The sequence below is a fragment of the Pempheris klunzingeri genome, chromosome 14, assembly GCF_042242105.1.
Source record: "Pempheris klunzingeri isolate RE-2024b chromosome 14, fPemKlu1.hap1, whole genome shotgun sequence".
Classification (NCBI taxonomy): domain Eukaryota; kingdom Metazoa; phylum Chordata; class Actinopteri; order Acropomatiformes; family Pempheridae; genus Pempheris; species Pempheris klunzingeri.
Window position 1 is genome coordinate 21479445 of NC_092025.1, and position 17168 is coordinate 21496612.

General features: G+C 38.4%; 1 protein-coding gene across 1 annotated transcript; it reads right to left on the minus strand.

The window, feature by feature from the left end:
• Positions 1–2608: 2608 nt before the first annotated feature.
• Positions 2609–16863, minus strand: slc37a2 (solute carrier family 37 member 2). The gene is made up of 18 exons (XM_070843344.1): positions 16313–16863; positions 14023–14104; positions 12867–12957; positions 12434–12512; positions 12189–12324; positions 9775–9851; positions 8796–8962; positions 8062–8099; positions 7831–7980; positions 6988–7078; positions 6808–6870; positions 6130–6215; positions 5982–6030; positions 5501–5574; positions 4734–4812; positions 4244–4341; positions 3472–3536; positions 2609–2904 (listed from the first exon to the last, which is right to left on the minus strand). Exons 1-18 carry the CDS (start codon positions 16369–16371, stop codon positions 2889–2891), a joined length of 1500 nt encoding a protein of 499 aa, XP_070699445.1. The 5' UTR covers positions 16372–16863; the 3' UTR covers positions 2609–2888.
• Between the last annotated feature and the right edge of the window lie 305 nt (positions 16864–17168).

The following is a 17168-nucleotide window of genomic DNA, read 5'->3' on the forward strand; positions in this document are numbered from 1 at the left end:
ATTCACTAAATTCATGGTAGAGATCTGGAAACATGGTGGCATCGCAACAACAAAGGCAACAAAAAGTAAAACCAAAATAACTGCGTAGTTAGATTTTTCTCTTCCTAAATAAGTTTGATAAGCCTGAAGGTTGATTAACAACCCGTCCGATGCTTTTTGACCTGTTGGACATGTTTTCAGCAATGTCACTGTTTTCAGTTCAACTCACCTGTAAACATACACAGACACACACAGTAAGTATAGAACTCAAAGTGCTTCACAAAGCAAAATTACAAGAATAAAACAATAAAATGTCAAAAATCATTAAATGAGAGTCAATAAAATAAACTTTGACAAAAAATAAACAACACCAAAAAATATGACATTACTTCAAATTAAAAGCCAGATTAAAAACAAAGAGCATCTGTGGTTGAAATGATGGATAAAACTGTAGAAAACAGAATTAAACACTTTGAAGGCCCTGAACACCACTTTCTAACAAAGTTAGAGCTGTTTTGGTTATTTCACATCACAGATTTATGTGTTTTGTGTTTTTGTTTTTGCATTTTCACTGGTTTGAAGTTTGGGAGATGAAGCTGAAAAAAAGGTGCCCCAATCAGACTTTAGTACATCAAGATGTGACGACAGCTGTGGGGTTGTTTGTTGTCTGCTGTCATTCAAATCTTATCACGTCCACATGAAGCAGATTAGCTGCTGTTTTTTTGTTTTTTGTCAATAAATCCCATGAAAAGACCAAAACCACAAATGTGTTATTTTTAGATTAGTCTCTCTCTCTTTCTATATATAGACATAGTTTTACTTTTAAAGAGATGCTCATTAATGAAACTAATGAGGCAGCTGGCACTGTAGTTTCTCTCAAACATGAGTAAAGTTTGGGGACTATTTCCAGCTGCGGATTAATACACATTTGGTGCATTAGTGAGTATTTCCAGCAGCAGGACCGTCTGTGTGGGACTGACTAAAAGTAAACTAGTGTACATATGTTTGTAATAGTTTTTGGACAAGAACGGAGCTTAACAGCACAGCGGACAAAGATATACAACACTACAGATACAATATTAGTTAGTAGTAATGGAAATAAAATGCATTTATACAACAAAAAACAAGGCTGTTAAGTGTCTATAAAAAAAGATCCAAAACTTAGCATGTAATCAAAATAAAATAATATAAAACAAATACCATAAGTGAAGAAAATACCAACAACCAAATGTTGGTTTTGGTGTTTTTGTGGGATTTGCTGACCATCAGCAGCTTTTTCCTTTAATCCAGATGTGAGAGGATGAGAGGAAATGTTGACCTCTGACAGTCTTCAGTTTCTGGTCGCTTTGTCTTTTATCTCCTGCTGTCGGTCGCTGATCTGTAAAACTGCCTTTCAGACGTCGACGTCTGGCTAATTTTGTTTGCTTCATTGTTCAGTGACATTGTTTTGAGTGTCCATTGTCTATTTAATTTTATTCTAGAGAAGTGTTTTGCAGTGGTACGAAACTCTGAACTACATAAGTCATCCTGAAAATGAAACCAACCACTATAATGATGTTGTTATATATTTTCATGTTTAAAGTAGAGACGTTTTAACTGGTAAATGTTTTATTACCATATGATCCTCAGTCTCAGGGAATCGTTGTCTTAACCTCTAACTGCAGGGACCTTTAGTAACGTTTATTTACTGCCATTAAACAGAGGAAGTCCATGTGCATCATGGGTATGAATCTCTGTCTCTTCAATGGTGATGACGGCTACATGAGGAGGTCACACACAACACAGAGCGGAAAGAAGTAGGAGAAAGTACAGTGATGTTTCTGTTTCTTTAAAATCTAAGCGAACTTTAGATGGAAAACCCGGCAGATAATCTTAACAGGGTTTGTTCAGCTTTTTAATAGAAACATTCAAGCACTTTTCAAGCTCTTTTAAGGTACCTACACTCAAAAATGTCCAGACTCTCAAATCTAAATTAATAAATGCACCTGTGAAAAATAAAGTTTACAGTATTCCCTTATAGCCATGTTAACTTTTATTGTGTTTTGAGATAATTAGAGCTAATTTTCAGAATCAAGTGATTTTAATTGAGTGATTGATATAATTTATTTTCTCAATTCATTTAGTATTCGTTTATTCTATGAAATGTCTATCTTGAAAAGCTCAAAGTGACTGTATTGACAGTAAAATATCCATTGACACTGATATAAGACAGAAAAGTTGCAAATCCTTGAGAGGTTTTGAGCTTGAATCTGAATGTTTTTGGCACTTCTGCTTAAAAAGTAAATGAAATAATTATAGCTGCCAATTAGTTTTCTGTCGATCAACCAATCAATTAAACAACTCATCGTTCATTAATCATGATCATTAACTGATGTGAGACGTCAGGAGACAACAAACAAATATGACGACGGGATCGTTTCATTTCAAATATTAAAGGATTTTTGGTTTAAATGAGTGACTGTGTCGATGAAACTCCAGATTATGGAGTATAATCTCATTCATAACCTTGAAAACGGTCAAAATGAAGTAAATTTCCATATTTTCATGACTTTGTATAAATTTGGTTTTAACATCTTTTGCAACTTAAGGTAACCAAGGAGACAGAAAAAAGACAAAATTAAGAAAAATGCACAGTATATACACTTTAATGATAAAAGAATATTAAAACAAACAAGTCAGAATGTGTAGATTAGACATAAAAAAGCTTTGTCTCTATAAAGGCATATTTGTCTCTGTTTTACAATAAGAAGAAGGCTTCAATCGTCGGTTTAGTGCCCTGAATCTCCCACTGCTGGCTTGGTTTCCATTTCATTCAAATGGTAAGAGGTCGTCAAATGTTCGGCGAGCTCCGTTTCAGCAGCGTTTCCCTCTTGTGTGTGTTTGGTTCCCAGTTTGATTGTATGAATGCTTCAGATTTCTTTGAACCTGGAATAAAAAGTTGAATTAATAAAGTTACAGTTGATTATGAGACATCAAAACACAACAGCTCTGCTTTAGATGTTTTCAAGAGGTTTTTGTGCAGATGATTAATGTTCTTGTTTAACGTCCTTATTTTACTCCTTGTTTAAAGGAATAGTTTGACATTTTAGGAAATACACTCATTAGCTGGCTTACCACAAGCTAGACAAGCAGACTGTTAGCTTAGCTTAGCATAAAGACTGAAAACAGAGGGAAACAACTAGCAGGCTCTCAGCAAAAGTAAAGAAAATCTACCTGATAACACCTTTAAATGTCATAAATCAAGATATTCTTTTATTAGTCCCACAGTGGGGAAATATGTGAGAGATACCCAAGTACTGTTTGTCACTGTTTCCAGCTGATCAGTCTGATCACCCATCAATATTTTTACAGACTTTTACAGACTGGGTTGTGTCATGGTTTGCTATCCTGGCTGATTCCCGTAAAAAAAACATATATAAAAGTGAAGTTTGGAGTTTATTTGTCCTTGAAGTCAACGTTGTGGAGAGAACCACAGCTGCAGGTGATACTCACCCTCTGACTCGAGGGGAACGTCCACACCAACCCTGAGCTTCTTTATAAACGAGCCTGGACAAAAACTGAAGACAAACAAACAAACAGAGAGTCAGTCAGGGCGTCGTTACTGAACTACAGGAGCATCATCCTCAGTCGAGACCATTCTCAGGTTGAGCCGATGTTTGATATTGAACTGAACACCAGACCAGACTGGTAATACAGAATCTTGCCACTGGGTGTCGCTCGTGACTCAGCTGCTCCCGAGTGGAACATAATGAAAGTCCATGAATGAGAGAGCAGCTTTAGTCTCTTTTGACACTAACGCTGTCACATCTGGTCATTTCACACCAAACAAACACATGAACTTCACAACACACTAAACACTGAGTGCACCCTCCCCCTCACCTCTGGTGTTTTGTTGGGTTTAAATATATATTTAACATTATGTTAATCACATTGTCATATTGCGTAATACTAATGTGAGAAAAGGTGGATTGAGCGCCGCCGGCACAGCTTGATGATGATGTAGTCGACTTTCTAATTTGCTACAGCGTCTCGTAGTGACAAATGACGGTTTAGTTTGTTTGCATAAAATCAAACTGGGTTAAAGTCGTACAGCAGAAAGGACCGGCAAAACCGGAAATGGACCAAACCCCACATGAGTCAGTTATCCAAAACATGACTAGAATACGCCTTGGCTTACTCCAGTCATGTTGAGGCCTTATTGAGTTGTACTGCAAGAACTTGTTGTCATTATTATTATTATCATAGATACAGTGGTGTTTCTCACCAGGCAGGCCAAGACGTCGGCAGAGATGAGCATGTAGAAGACGTTGTTCCAGCCCGTGGGTGAGATCACACCAGCTAACAGAGGACCCAAAGCAGCTCCTACAGAAAACACAACATCAGTACATTCACTCTAATATGTAACATCAAAAAGACTTTTCAATTCCTTTAACACAAAATATTAGCAAGTGCTGAAGCAAGTTACAAGCACATTTACTCAAATACTGTACTTGAGTTACTACAATAAACCTCAGAGGGAAATATTATTATTTATTATTATTTTTTTTTTTTCATGTAAAAACATTTCCTGATTCCAGAGGCTCAAATTTGAGGATTTGCTGCTTTGACTTTTACTGATTTTCATGTTTAATAATTTGATCATAATGTAATTTAATAATTTAGAGGTCTGGACTGTTGGTGGGTTGGTTGGATAAAAAAACACTGTGAAGGAGTCACATTGTGGAGAGAAGAACCAGCAGACACTCATCACATACCCACTGAACCGGTCCCGTCGATGATTGCAGTCACTGTCGACAGCGCTCTAGAGTTTCCTCTCAGACTCTCATGTGTTCCCTGTTGTAACAAAGACGTCATGTAAGAGGAGACAACATGTCCACAATGTGTGATTAGAATTATAGAAACTTTATTTTTATTTCGCATAAGATTTGCAGCTTTTGTTGGATGATTTGTTAAAGGGTCATTTTGACATCTTTTATTATCTTAATAAGTGCTAGTTACAGAGTTATGAACTGGTCCAACAGATCAGTTCAGCCAGCAGCAACGAAACTGGCTACAATGGCTGTAATCTAATCTTTTGTGGCAACCTGATCAAAGTACTTCCACTAAAAGTGCTTGTTTTTGCTCAGATTGTCATTCTGAGTGTCTGACAACATTATGGAAAGATTCCCTACGGATAGAAATCAGGAAGATCCTTTGGTTTAACCAGAAACAGCCGTTAAATCGTTCTCTTCAAATCCACCAAACTCCATTGACAAAAACAGTAATTTAACCAAGCAACCTGAATTTCGCCTAGGGGATGAATAAAGTATCTATCTATCTATCTATCTATCTATCTATCTATCTATCTATCTATCTATCTATCTATCTATCTATCTATCTATCTACTGGAGGTGATCTAGTGGACCAAACCCAAAGCATTTTGTATCTTTGTATCTATCCAGGTTTAAAAATACTGGAATTACCCTTTAACAGACGGCAGGGAAATATAACAGTGAGTTTCCCATGATGCATCAGGTCTTACCAGGTCAGCAGATACAGCAGTAGTAATGAGGGCGTAGGGCCCGTTGACCAGGCCTCCACACAGCAGCAGCATTCCTACATTAAAAGGGTAAAAATACTTTAATTAATACCAAATAAGCCTCTTTCTCATGAAAGTCTATGTTGTCTGTCGATAAATAAACCAACTTTCACATTAATTCCTGTTGACTAACAACTCTTTTCGTGCTTTTAAACTGGACCACTCTGCTTTCAGTTCAAATTGGGTTCGGATGATTTAATCATCAAGACAAAGAACAACAGTCGTCCAGCAAACGGTGATTCAACAAGAACACAAAGAACAAAAAACAAAGACTGTTGCTTAAAATGTGAGTTCCTCCCTGACCTCTTACTCTCTACTATTCCCTAAAGATGAAACTTTTTCCCTGAAGAGAAACATCACAAGTAGGTTATTTTTCTTTTTCTCTGCTAGAATGAAAACCAGAAATACAGTGAAGACGTCTTACCGACTGTCGTGCCAATGTTCCTTTGTCCGATGTTATTATAGAGGAAAAGCTGGAACACGAACAAAACAATCATTTAATTGTAGAAAGAGTAGGTTTGTTGGTTCTTATGGCTGTGAAATAATTAATAAAGCATTTTGATGACACTCACCATGGGGGCAGCAACAAGCAGCATGACGCAGCAAGTCGTGGCTCTTCCTCCGGTGTAGTCGGACACGAGGCCGGCCATGATGCCCCCTGCAGACACACGAAACATAGAACTTTATTTTGTTTTATAAAGCACTGATGATTTCTTTTAACTTTCCTAGTTAAAAGTAACTATTTCTGAGTAAAATATGATGTCAGGTAGGAACACAACATGTTAAATAACTAATATTCAGAACTTAAAACAGGATCCAGGCAGTCGTTTTACTTTGAAAACTCATTTATATGGTTTCAGTTCATCTTTCATTTCCCGTAGTACTAACAGAGTCAAATCATCTAAAGTCACACTTCAGCATCTGATCACAGAAGAGCGCTCGAGCCTGGTTAATCAATCTGTCGTATCAGATTTTCATCATTTGATCCAACAAAGTTCAGCTAAACTGGAAACTATTGATTTCTGTTTCTCTTCCGTTTCTTCAAAAAACAGAATTTCTGAAACTGCACAACATGAAATCACATTCAAAAGAAAGTGAAACCAAATAAATTCAGACAAGATGGATTTTAAACTAAAATATTTCAAAGCTTCAATATCAGTTCAACATGAAATAATCTGTATACACAGTATATTTCATATCTGACACATCTGTCATAATCATGTTGGAAAATGAAACCTCGTCAAGCTTACCCACGATTCCTCCTGCGTCAAATAGTGTTGACATGTCTCCTGCCTCTTTAGCCTCAAAATGTGCTGAAAACAAAAACAAAAGGCATTAAAGTTAACTTCAAATTCTGTGTATTTAACTCTATTACATGTCCTATATTCTGCCCTTTTTGATAGAAGTGAAGCATGTTTGTAAATACTGACCAACATTTGAGATGTAGAGAGGAAGCCAGTAGAGGAAAGTGTAGCTGACCAGTTTGGCGAAGAGCAGACAGAGAGAGAACTCCACCACGCCCTGTGTGACGGACGGACAAAACGCCATGAAAACCGACATGACGATGATAAATAATACAAAGTTAACTTTCTGAGACACGTGGCTGTACGGACATGAGAGGAACAGGTGTAGTTTGACATGACAGGAGGCCAAAACAATGTGCTTTTCACCACCTCGCATTATGGAATATAAAAATGTTGAATGTGTGTTTTTACAGAGCAGCTGTACGGGAACTTTACCGGAATAAAACATCGTTTAAAATTAGTCTAAAATAATCTCTTACAGCATCTAATCAAAGAACAAGTACACAAGATTGTGACTTTACATTACCAGCTTTCTGTAGTTTTTGAAACTCACTTAGGACCAAAATGTTTAAACTAAATACAAATATAATATAATATGAATATTATAGTTTCCTTCCTGATGCCACCACAAGAGGGCGCCACCGTAAGGAACTATCAAATTCTACACATAGTGACTTTATATCTTTCAAACTGTTCAAACTCAGAATATAAAATAAATAATCATCATTAATTTTCTTTAAACCTTAACATATCTGCACCAATAATTCAAAACGATCTTTACTTTTTTTTAAACATTAATGTTTTTAGGCATTTTATTGTTCCATTGTTCTTATTCTTATTTATATTTACTTGTGTTTTTAATAATTTAGCTGCATATTATTTGGATATATTACTATATTATGCAGTTTGACATCTTCAAATCAAACACGAACATCATTTCCGATGTCAAAAACTGTTGTTTCTACTCACAGGTATACTGAGAGCTCCACAGAAGCTGATGGCCTCGGCGTGCTCCTCGACGACCTCCGGGGCCTCGATGACGATGGCGCCGTTAACGGTTCTGTCAACGTGAGTCGAGTTATGCAGGAGAGGCTCCGTCTCACCGATCTCCGGCTCACTCTAACACACAAACACATGCGTGAGCTCAACAAGTCCTGCTGTGGATGAATTGGCAAGATGAAAGTCTCTGCTTGAACTCACGTGGTGCTGAGGAGGAGTGCAGTTGACGTCTTCAGGCTCTGAATGAGAGAGAAGAAAAGATGGGACTGAGAACTTAAAGGCAACACTTGATAAGAAATGTGATCTTAAAGGCGACATGACAGAAAATGTGCAGAATAAACATGTTTCACACTGAATTCTGTACTGAGGTATGAAATAACAGGTCTTTGTATCTCACTCTGGGTAAGACAGCGATCAATCAACTAATCAAGCAGTAAATTGACTGAACAGCAACAGACATAAATTCTTATTCTGTATTAATCTTTTTAGGTTTTCATTCAGTAAATATTTCCTGATTCTAGCTTCTGCAGTAGGATGAATTTCTGCTTTACATCTTAAACTGATTAATAAAATAAATAAATAAACAATAAGATACATGATCTCCTCACTACAGCATCATTTACCGACGCCTGTAGCACACATTGAACGCACCGAAGACAGTTGGTCGTCATGGAAAAACAGGAAGGATGCGTCAGTCCGGGGGTATTAATATGAAAAGATTGTGCTTTGAAAGGGAAACCTGACTGATTTTCAACCACTGTGGTTCATCTATGCAAATGAACAGTGTTTAACCTTCCTCCAAGACGCCTGGACTGAGTTTTAAATCATATGATCATTAAAGTTTCCCTTTAATAACATATTTAATTAAAAACGTGACTCCGACTTTATGGTGCAGTTTAAACTCTGAGGTTAAAATCTGATGAACACAAACTGACTCTCAACCAGGAAGAAGAAGCACAGGACCCCAGTGGAGGCGATGATGATTCCAGGGACGATGAAGGACAACCCCCACGCCGAGGAGACAAAGACTCCTGCGATGAGGGAGCCCAGGATGTTTCCCACCGAGGTGTGGGAGTTCCACACGCCCATGATGAACCCGCGTCTGAAAACACAAGAGCGAGCCTCAGTGGTGCTGCTTCAGAAATATGGTTTTGAGCCACGTTAAAGAGCAGTTCAACATCGGTTTATTTCTAACCACAGTAGTTTTTTGCCAATAACAGGTTTAGATTCTTAGCCACCAGACTCCATTGATAAAACTAGTAATTTTACCTTGCAGAACATGTGAATGGCTGGTCTACTGCTGCCTCAATAGGTTAGCGTGCATCAAAGTACGTCCACTAACAGTTCTCGTTTTTGTCACTGACAGGCTCAGATTGTTATTCTAAATGTCTGACATTGTTATGGAAAGGATCCCTACCGAGAGAGACCTGTAAGATCCTTCTTGTTTAATCAGAAACAGCCATTAAATTGCTCTCCTCAGAGCCACCAGACTCCATTGAAAAAAACAGTTATTTTACACGAGAGTTGCCGGTTTAGTCAGTTTCTTCACTTCTCTTTCACAGTAAACTGAATATCTTTGGTTTGTGGACAAAACAATACATTAAAATATCTCGTCTTGTGCTTTCGGAAACACTGATCAACACTTTTCATCATTTTACAGGCTGAACTACTAATCGATTAACAAGAAAATAATGCACAATGAAAATAATCGGGGCATCTCTATTTAATGGGCAGTTTAGATTTATGATGCAGGTTTTATGCTGGTGGTCTGAGGTAATTAAACCAAAGCCTGGTCTCTCTGTGCTGGCAAAACGTGACAAGTGTGCATGTTTGAGTCAGCCAAACTCAAAAAGCATCTAATACTGCATAGTCAGCAGCAGGACTGCGCCTTGGTGCACATCGCGCAATACTCACTTCCCCTTTCCGAACCAGTTGCCGACACAAGCCACCACTGCTGGCCAACCGGTGGTCTGCATCAAACCGTTCATGACCTGCAGAGTGAAGCAAGCAGAGGCAGAAACCAGCCTGCGTTAACTTAGTGCTCCGGAGACTCATTACGCCGGTGCAAACCTACAAACTACACAGAACAAAAGAGGAATGAGAGGAGACCCCGTGAGCAGTGATTCCTAAACATTCCCACACCAAACCCCACACGTGTATAAGCTCAGTCATATGATGCAGTTGTGAGTCATGTGACATGTGAGTAAAACCTGACTAAGCCACCATGAGATCTTTTTTAAAAGGGAGGAGATGATAAATAAGGTCCGTACTGACCCACAGAGCTCACAGTGATCACACCTGGAGGGGGGCAAAAGGGTTGTTAATCAACATATAATAACTCAAAGGTGGATAGGTGCAAATTCCTGACTTAAATGTTGTATTTTATCAACGAGAACCATTTCTTCTTAAAAACTTGAGACTAATTATAGACTTATTATCATTTATAGCATGAGTTCATAAATTTAAGTACATTTTCATTTGTGGAATGTGACCACAGGGGAGGGCCATGTGACGGCGTGAAGCTCATCTGACACTTAACAGTGTTGCATTCATGAGCTTTCTGCAAACTAGAAACCAGATTTTCTTGTTTATTCAACTCCACATGCACCTCTCTGTACTGTTTTAGCAGTTTCAAGAGCATTTCCAAAGTAAAGAAAGGAAGAAATAAGACGTACAATATTATTTTAATCATCCCTTTGGGTGAATTCTGGATGTGGAAAACAACGGCCCGTGGTGTTGTATTAACACAGTAGTGGTAAAACAACTAGTTGATTGGTTTGAATTTGTTGTTTTTCTCTGTTTCATATCACCATTCAGTGAAAATCTTTGAGTTATGAACTGTGAATAAGACAAAACAAGCGATGTCACTCACTATGGGAAGTTGTGATGAGCATTGTTCACTTTTGTTTTTTTCAGGAAAACCGTCATTGGCTGACGCCTTAAAGGACCATTCTGCCAATATTTAACCTCATCTCCATCTATCCGAGTTAAGAATATAGTGTGGAAAACACTTGCAGGTGTTGCAGATGTTCTCTGTCTCTGGATTGTAGCAGCAAAATCTGTTGTTTTTGCACCCCCACCGTTATTTGACGTGTACAGTGACGTAGTTGGGGACGAGGAAGAACTACAGGCTCATTTTCTTCTGCTTTTTGATCAACAAATCAAGTATTTGAGAAGCCTTTAAATTTTTTAGTACGCACAAACGTATTTGAAACGGCCACTTCTACGAACTGAGTGGGTTTCGGAAGGATTATTGCCGACACAGCTCCATGAGAAGGAAAACTCAGCTTTCTTGGTCAATATTTTCATAGAAAACCATTTTTATAGTGAGTCTCCATTTAGTTTAATGTATTTCTACTTCATTTTTACTGCACTATTCCTAGTTAGTTCTTTTGTTCCACCATATACAGTAGAAAGAAAAGTTTTAACTACACACCCTGTTGTCTTTTCTATATGTTTGTTTTGCTTCCTTTAGCTGTTCTGTTCATCCCTCTTATAATACACTTTATTTTGACAGGTGCTCTATGAATAAAGATCTTAATGTAACACACTGTGTGTTCCTTCATTTGTTTCTGAGGGGATCCAACGCCCACACAATTAAACTCTGCCTGTGCAGAGGTCTGAGCTTGTTTCCCATCATAATGTCACTGCAGCAGTACAGTCTGGTTGTCAGTGTATAGTTGTGTGTTTTACTGGTCAAAAGGACTTTAAAAAGAAACTGAAGTGAAACAAAACTCTTCGGGCAGCGCCTTTACTCGCACTGAGGCGCTGAGTGTGCATCCACACTGGGAGCGTTCATTTCCTATAGAGTCGAGTGACCAGTGAAACCTGGCTGGTGTGTTGTGGTGAGTCAGCGATACACAGCTCATCTGATCTCTGTACTTCTCTTTTTCCCCCTAAAGACATTTTATCGTGTGCAGCAGTTCTGCCTGCCAAAATATACAACAGGTTATTCATTACCATTCAAAGCTTAAAGTGTAAATAAAAGAGTTGTACCACATGTAACCTGCTGTCACTCCCAAATTGATGAACAGATCCTTTGAGTTAAAGCATAGTTCAACATGTTGGGAGATATTTGAATGGCTTGTGAATCTCTCTCCAGGATAAACAGGCTTATCAATGTAATAATTTCATAATTTATTTGTATGATTGTGTAGTTTATTATCAGTCTGAATCTACAAAGTAACTAGTAAGTTATCAAATAAAAGTACTGAAGTAAAAACTACAATATTTAACTCTGAGAAGCAGTAAAGTAGAAGTAGAAAATGTAAATATTCAAGTACAGTGTGCTGAAGTACGATATTTGAGTATGTGTGCAGTGTCTCTACCTGGATGACGGCGTAGTACCCTAACGAGTGTATGTTCCAGTAGAAGCCGAGGCCAAACAGACATGTGAACAGTCCACTCATCAGCATCCCGAAGCTCAGGTAGTACCGCAGAGGCAGGCGCTCTCCAAATATCCCACTGTGAACGCAAGAAGAGATTAGCACTCCGAATAACACACACACACACACACACACACACACTCAGAGAAAAACACAACAAGGTCTGCCAGCAACACACACATACAGACCTGATGAACATGCCGATGGCATAGGCGATCAGGAAGGAGTTATCCACGACCCCAAACAGTGTCTGATAGTTGTCCTGGTCTGGAGAAACGACACAGTTAGAACTATTACCAAACTAAAAGCCTTCCTACCATAGACTCACTATTCTAATTGTGCTGTATTTTGTCACTGAAATCACTAAAAGACATCTTGTGTAGTGTAGCAGGGATTTGGGACACAGCCACTGTTTGTACGTAGCAAAGGAAACCTTACATATCTGCTTATATATAAAATGTTTGCTGAATTTATATATTTATTTACCACTGTACACTAACTACTGATTACTGCTGTAATATAACTATCTGTTAATATATATCACCCAGTTCTAGTCTGTAATATGGACTCATGAGTGAAGCGTCCAAGCTGAGTATAGATGGCAGCGAGTACAGGACTTACCGAAGGGCGGCCAGTCACACCAGGTAGCATTATTGGTTATGTTAAGGTCTGCTGGTCGAATGACTGCGGAGCAGTTTCTGTGCAGCTGGCTCTGAGCGTCAGAGAGAAAAACACAGAAGGAAGCAGGTGAATCGACAGTTAGAAAACAACAACAGATCGGCTACAGGTAAATAAGAGAAAGTGCTAAATCAGGTGTCATTAAGTCACCGTGTGCAGTTTAGATGTTGGTTTTATTAAACAGGTTCTGCACATTTTTCTAATGAAAAGCTGTGAAACTGTGGCCTCAAAGGAACACACACCAAAGACACTGCAGGTTCTTGGACCGTTTACTAAAATCCACTTGGATGCATCTGATATAACTATATTTTAAAAAAACAGTTCAATCATTATGGATGAGGAGAGACATACGGAGGTTCAGAATAATAAAAGGGGGATTTAAAAAAAAAACAAAAAAACACACATTATGTCAACTAGATGAAAAAAATCCTCTCTTAAAACTGTGAGGGGGACCTTGTTGTGACCTTTGACATATTTAACAGATCCTGATAAACCTCCTAAAGACTTATGGGCCTCTCCAACTGCTCTGCTCTGGAGACTTCAGGGTTTCCACACTTTTTCCAATGTCGATTTCAAGCACTTTTCAAGCACTTTCAAGCTTGTGGTAAATGTAATATACCTGAATCAATTCGTCTCTCTCTGACTTGTTTTATTTCTTTATCTAAAACGCAAACTTTCAGACTGTGATTTATTATATTAATGCATTTGGAACTTCAAGCTGTTTCATTCAAAATCCAAGCACTTTTAAAACCTTGAAAACATCATCGCATTAAAAGTCAAGCATTTTCAAGGATTCCCAGCACCCATACGAGCCCTGTCAATCACAGCTATGTGGGTTATCTGTAAAGGTATTTGATCAAATTATTTAAAGCATGTTGTCGCTGTCTGGTGTTTGAATTTCAGAAATACGTAAATATCTGATCGTTCAATTCAATCTCGAAAAGGTGACAAATGGCAGAAACTCAGTGTTTTCGTCCATTAATTCATCTTTCTTGTCTCATATCTGAGTGTTGTTGTGTTTATAGGCAGCATTCGACCTACGACCCACACAAACTCTGTAAAAACAGTAAGCGAAAAGGATCTGTGTCGTCCCAGTCACCTTAACAATGCTGATGGGTTTCCGTGACAGATGGTAGGCCGTGTAGAAGAGGAAGGTGAGGAAAAGAATGAAACTGCGATACCTGCAAAAGAGAGATTAAAATAAAAACGTGGTGGCAAACAGGATCAGAAATGAGGAAAGTAATAACAAAACAGGTTTGTTTTAACATGACTTAGCTTGTTAATCTTAAAATAAATGAACACTGGACTCCTGCTGTCATAAAACGAGAGCCTTCACATGAACACAAATGTCTGTAAGAATATTTGTAACACAAAAAATAAATCTTAAAATGTCCAATGATGCTAAAATGTTCGTTTGGGTGACATGAATGTCACAGATACCAACAGAAACATAAGCAATGGATCAACATTTTCAAGGATTTCCAGCACCTGTCAATCATAGATATGTGGGTTATCTGCAAAATACAAGTACAGTACTTGAGTAAATGTTCGTATTTACTTTCCACCACTAGTTTTCAGTTCCACCAAAAAGACGTTTTCCCTCTAAACGTCTTAGAGTGTCATTTAAGTCACAATAATTTCAAGATAACATATATTGTTTCCTCTTTCCTCCCCCGCTGACCACCTCACGACCCCTCTGAGTAATCTTGTGACCCTCTGGAGGGGCCTGCCCCCTAGGTTGGGAATCACAGGACTAAACTAACCAAACTGAGTACAACAAATTACAACCAGCTCCACCTCGAGTGCAAACACATTTAGCGGACAACACATCTGTACTTTAGTGACATAACAAACGTCATGAAGACAGGAGTTATTGCAGGGCTGTTGTGTTTGTTTGAATTATATAGCACAGGTGTAACTAACACACAGGTAGATCAGTGTGTTTATGGCACATCCAAGTGTGATGACTCCACAATGTCAGCCGTCTGTAGTTCCTCATTATGCTTTTTTTTTTAATCGCATACACTCGAAACATGACACGCCACTGTGAGAGAGAGTTTTAATTAACACGAACCATTTATCACCCTGATATTTTTTTACAGTGTTTTTCAGGAGACCGACTGCTGCCGATGTTACTGAATGAACAACAAGTGTGTAGACATGTAAGAAGGCAGGTTCGACGGTACAGACAGACAGAGTGCTCAAAGGAACGCATGTAAAAGAAGTTAAAAAATATTGGGATCCATAAGATGATCAACAGAAAACAGCTGATTCATTTTCTCAGTTAGTTTTCAAGCACAATTTGTAGATATTTGATTGTTTCAGCCTCTCAGTCATTTGGATTTGATGTGTTTTTATGTCTGATATTACAGTAAATTAAAAATGTTTGGGTTTTGGATGAAGAAAAAAAATATTTGAAAGCATCCTGTTGGGTCCTGGGACCTTTTCACTGTTTTCTAATGTTTTACAAATCCAACGATTGATCATTACTTAATAATTAATCGAGTAATTAGAGTAACAGAGTAATTATCCATACTTAAATTGTACTTTACTTCCATATTCTGCTACTTTTTACTTCTCCTCTGCTACACTTCAGAGGGAACTGTTGTACTTTTAACTCCATTACATGTACTTTTAGTTTTAATCACTAGTTAGATTGCATATTCATTTCAATAATACAAAATATAATCAAGCAAATAAATTATGATGTAATTAAACCAGTAAGGAGGATTTCTACACTGTGGTGCGGCTGTTACTCTTCAATATTGTAATCTAAGTAATTTTGGGCATAATCCTAATTAATTTCTAATCAAATTATTTAAAAAAAATCTTTGTTTGCACCAATCCTACTTTTTAATTTCTCATAAATGTGTTTTTCCTAGTTACAAATCTTAATAGCAGCTGATCCCAGTGTTCCTCTAACAGTGTGAAGTGATATTAGAAAATGGGGTGTTATTAAAATAAAGTGCCCCTTGTCTTGGCAAATTCCTTAAATGCTGTCGACGACCGTATCGATTCGATAAAGGTCAAATCTGTGTCGATAAAGGAGGAAGCTCTAAAATGCAAATATTTTTGAACGGAGTTTGGCGTGGCTCAAGAATCTCGGAGCAGATGAACCAAAATGCACCGGGCACCGAAAACAAGCAGTAATAACAAGTTTGTAACAGGTTAAAGGATTTTATAAAAATCAGCTAATTATGTAATGAGCCCTGTTGGTTCACGATCATCAATACGAATCCACAGAATGTGTGTTTATCGACGTGTTTAAGCCAATCATTTACAGCAGAGAGATAAGTTAACACAACGCTGCTCTCCTCCAATGAGGGTGCCATTAACTAACTGTCTGGAAGTGTGGAGAACAATAGGAATGGACGATAATGGAAACTTACCAACAATCTCGAGAAAAGGACGTGATAAGCCGGATGCCGGGAGCCAGGGACGACTTCATTTTCGATGAAAACTTTGACAAACTTAGCACAAAAGCAGTCAGAGTTCGGTTCCAGGCATGTCCTCGATATACTAACACTCACTTTGTAGCTTAATAACTCCACTTGTGTAACAGGAGAATATAGCCGATAGCTTATTAACTAGTTGTAAGAGCAGCTGCTTCAGCCGGGACAAAAACAGCCGCGTACTGGTTTTGTAGTCCCTTGTTAAAACCGAGCTTAATGTTTCGTGAATGGAGTTCAGCGCAGACGCTAGCTGCTAAAGGAATACAGCAGCATCCGTGCGGCTTCCTGGTGGGAGATGCAGTCCATAAACATCGCGCAGTTCTCCATACTGAGTTTATATGCGCCGGTCAGGAGAGCCAGCCTACCGCAGTGCAGCTGAAACACGCGTAGAAGTTGAAAAAAAGGCACCCGTGGTGAATATAAAGCAGTTATTATTAATATTTTTAGCCCCAAGTGTGTTACTCCATAAGATTTTCCAGACGGAGCCTCCCGGCGGCCACGTGATCATCCGCGCTGACGTCACGACGTACAGGAAGCAGCTGAGGTGAGAAACAGCTGATTCTCAGGGGTTCCCAAAATAGGGTCGGGACCCCTCCTTAAAAAGGTCCAAAATCACTCTGAAGGGTCGCAAGATGATTGGTTTAATAAAGGGAGGGAAACGCCAGAAGTTCTGCAGCTGGAAAAGTACAGTTTTTACCAATTTATGGGGGCAAAAAGTATAAATGGCCTTTATGATTATCAGCAAAATGTGCTTAAAGTATCAATTAGTTGTGGTAGAAGTGGAATTTAACTG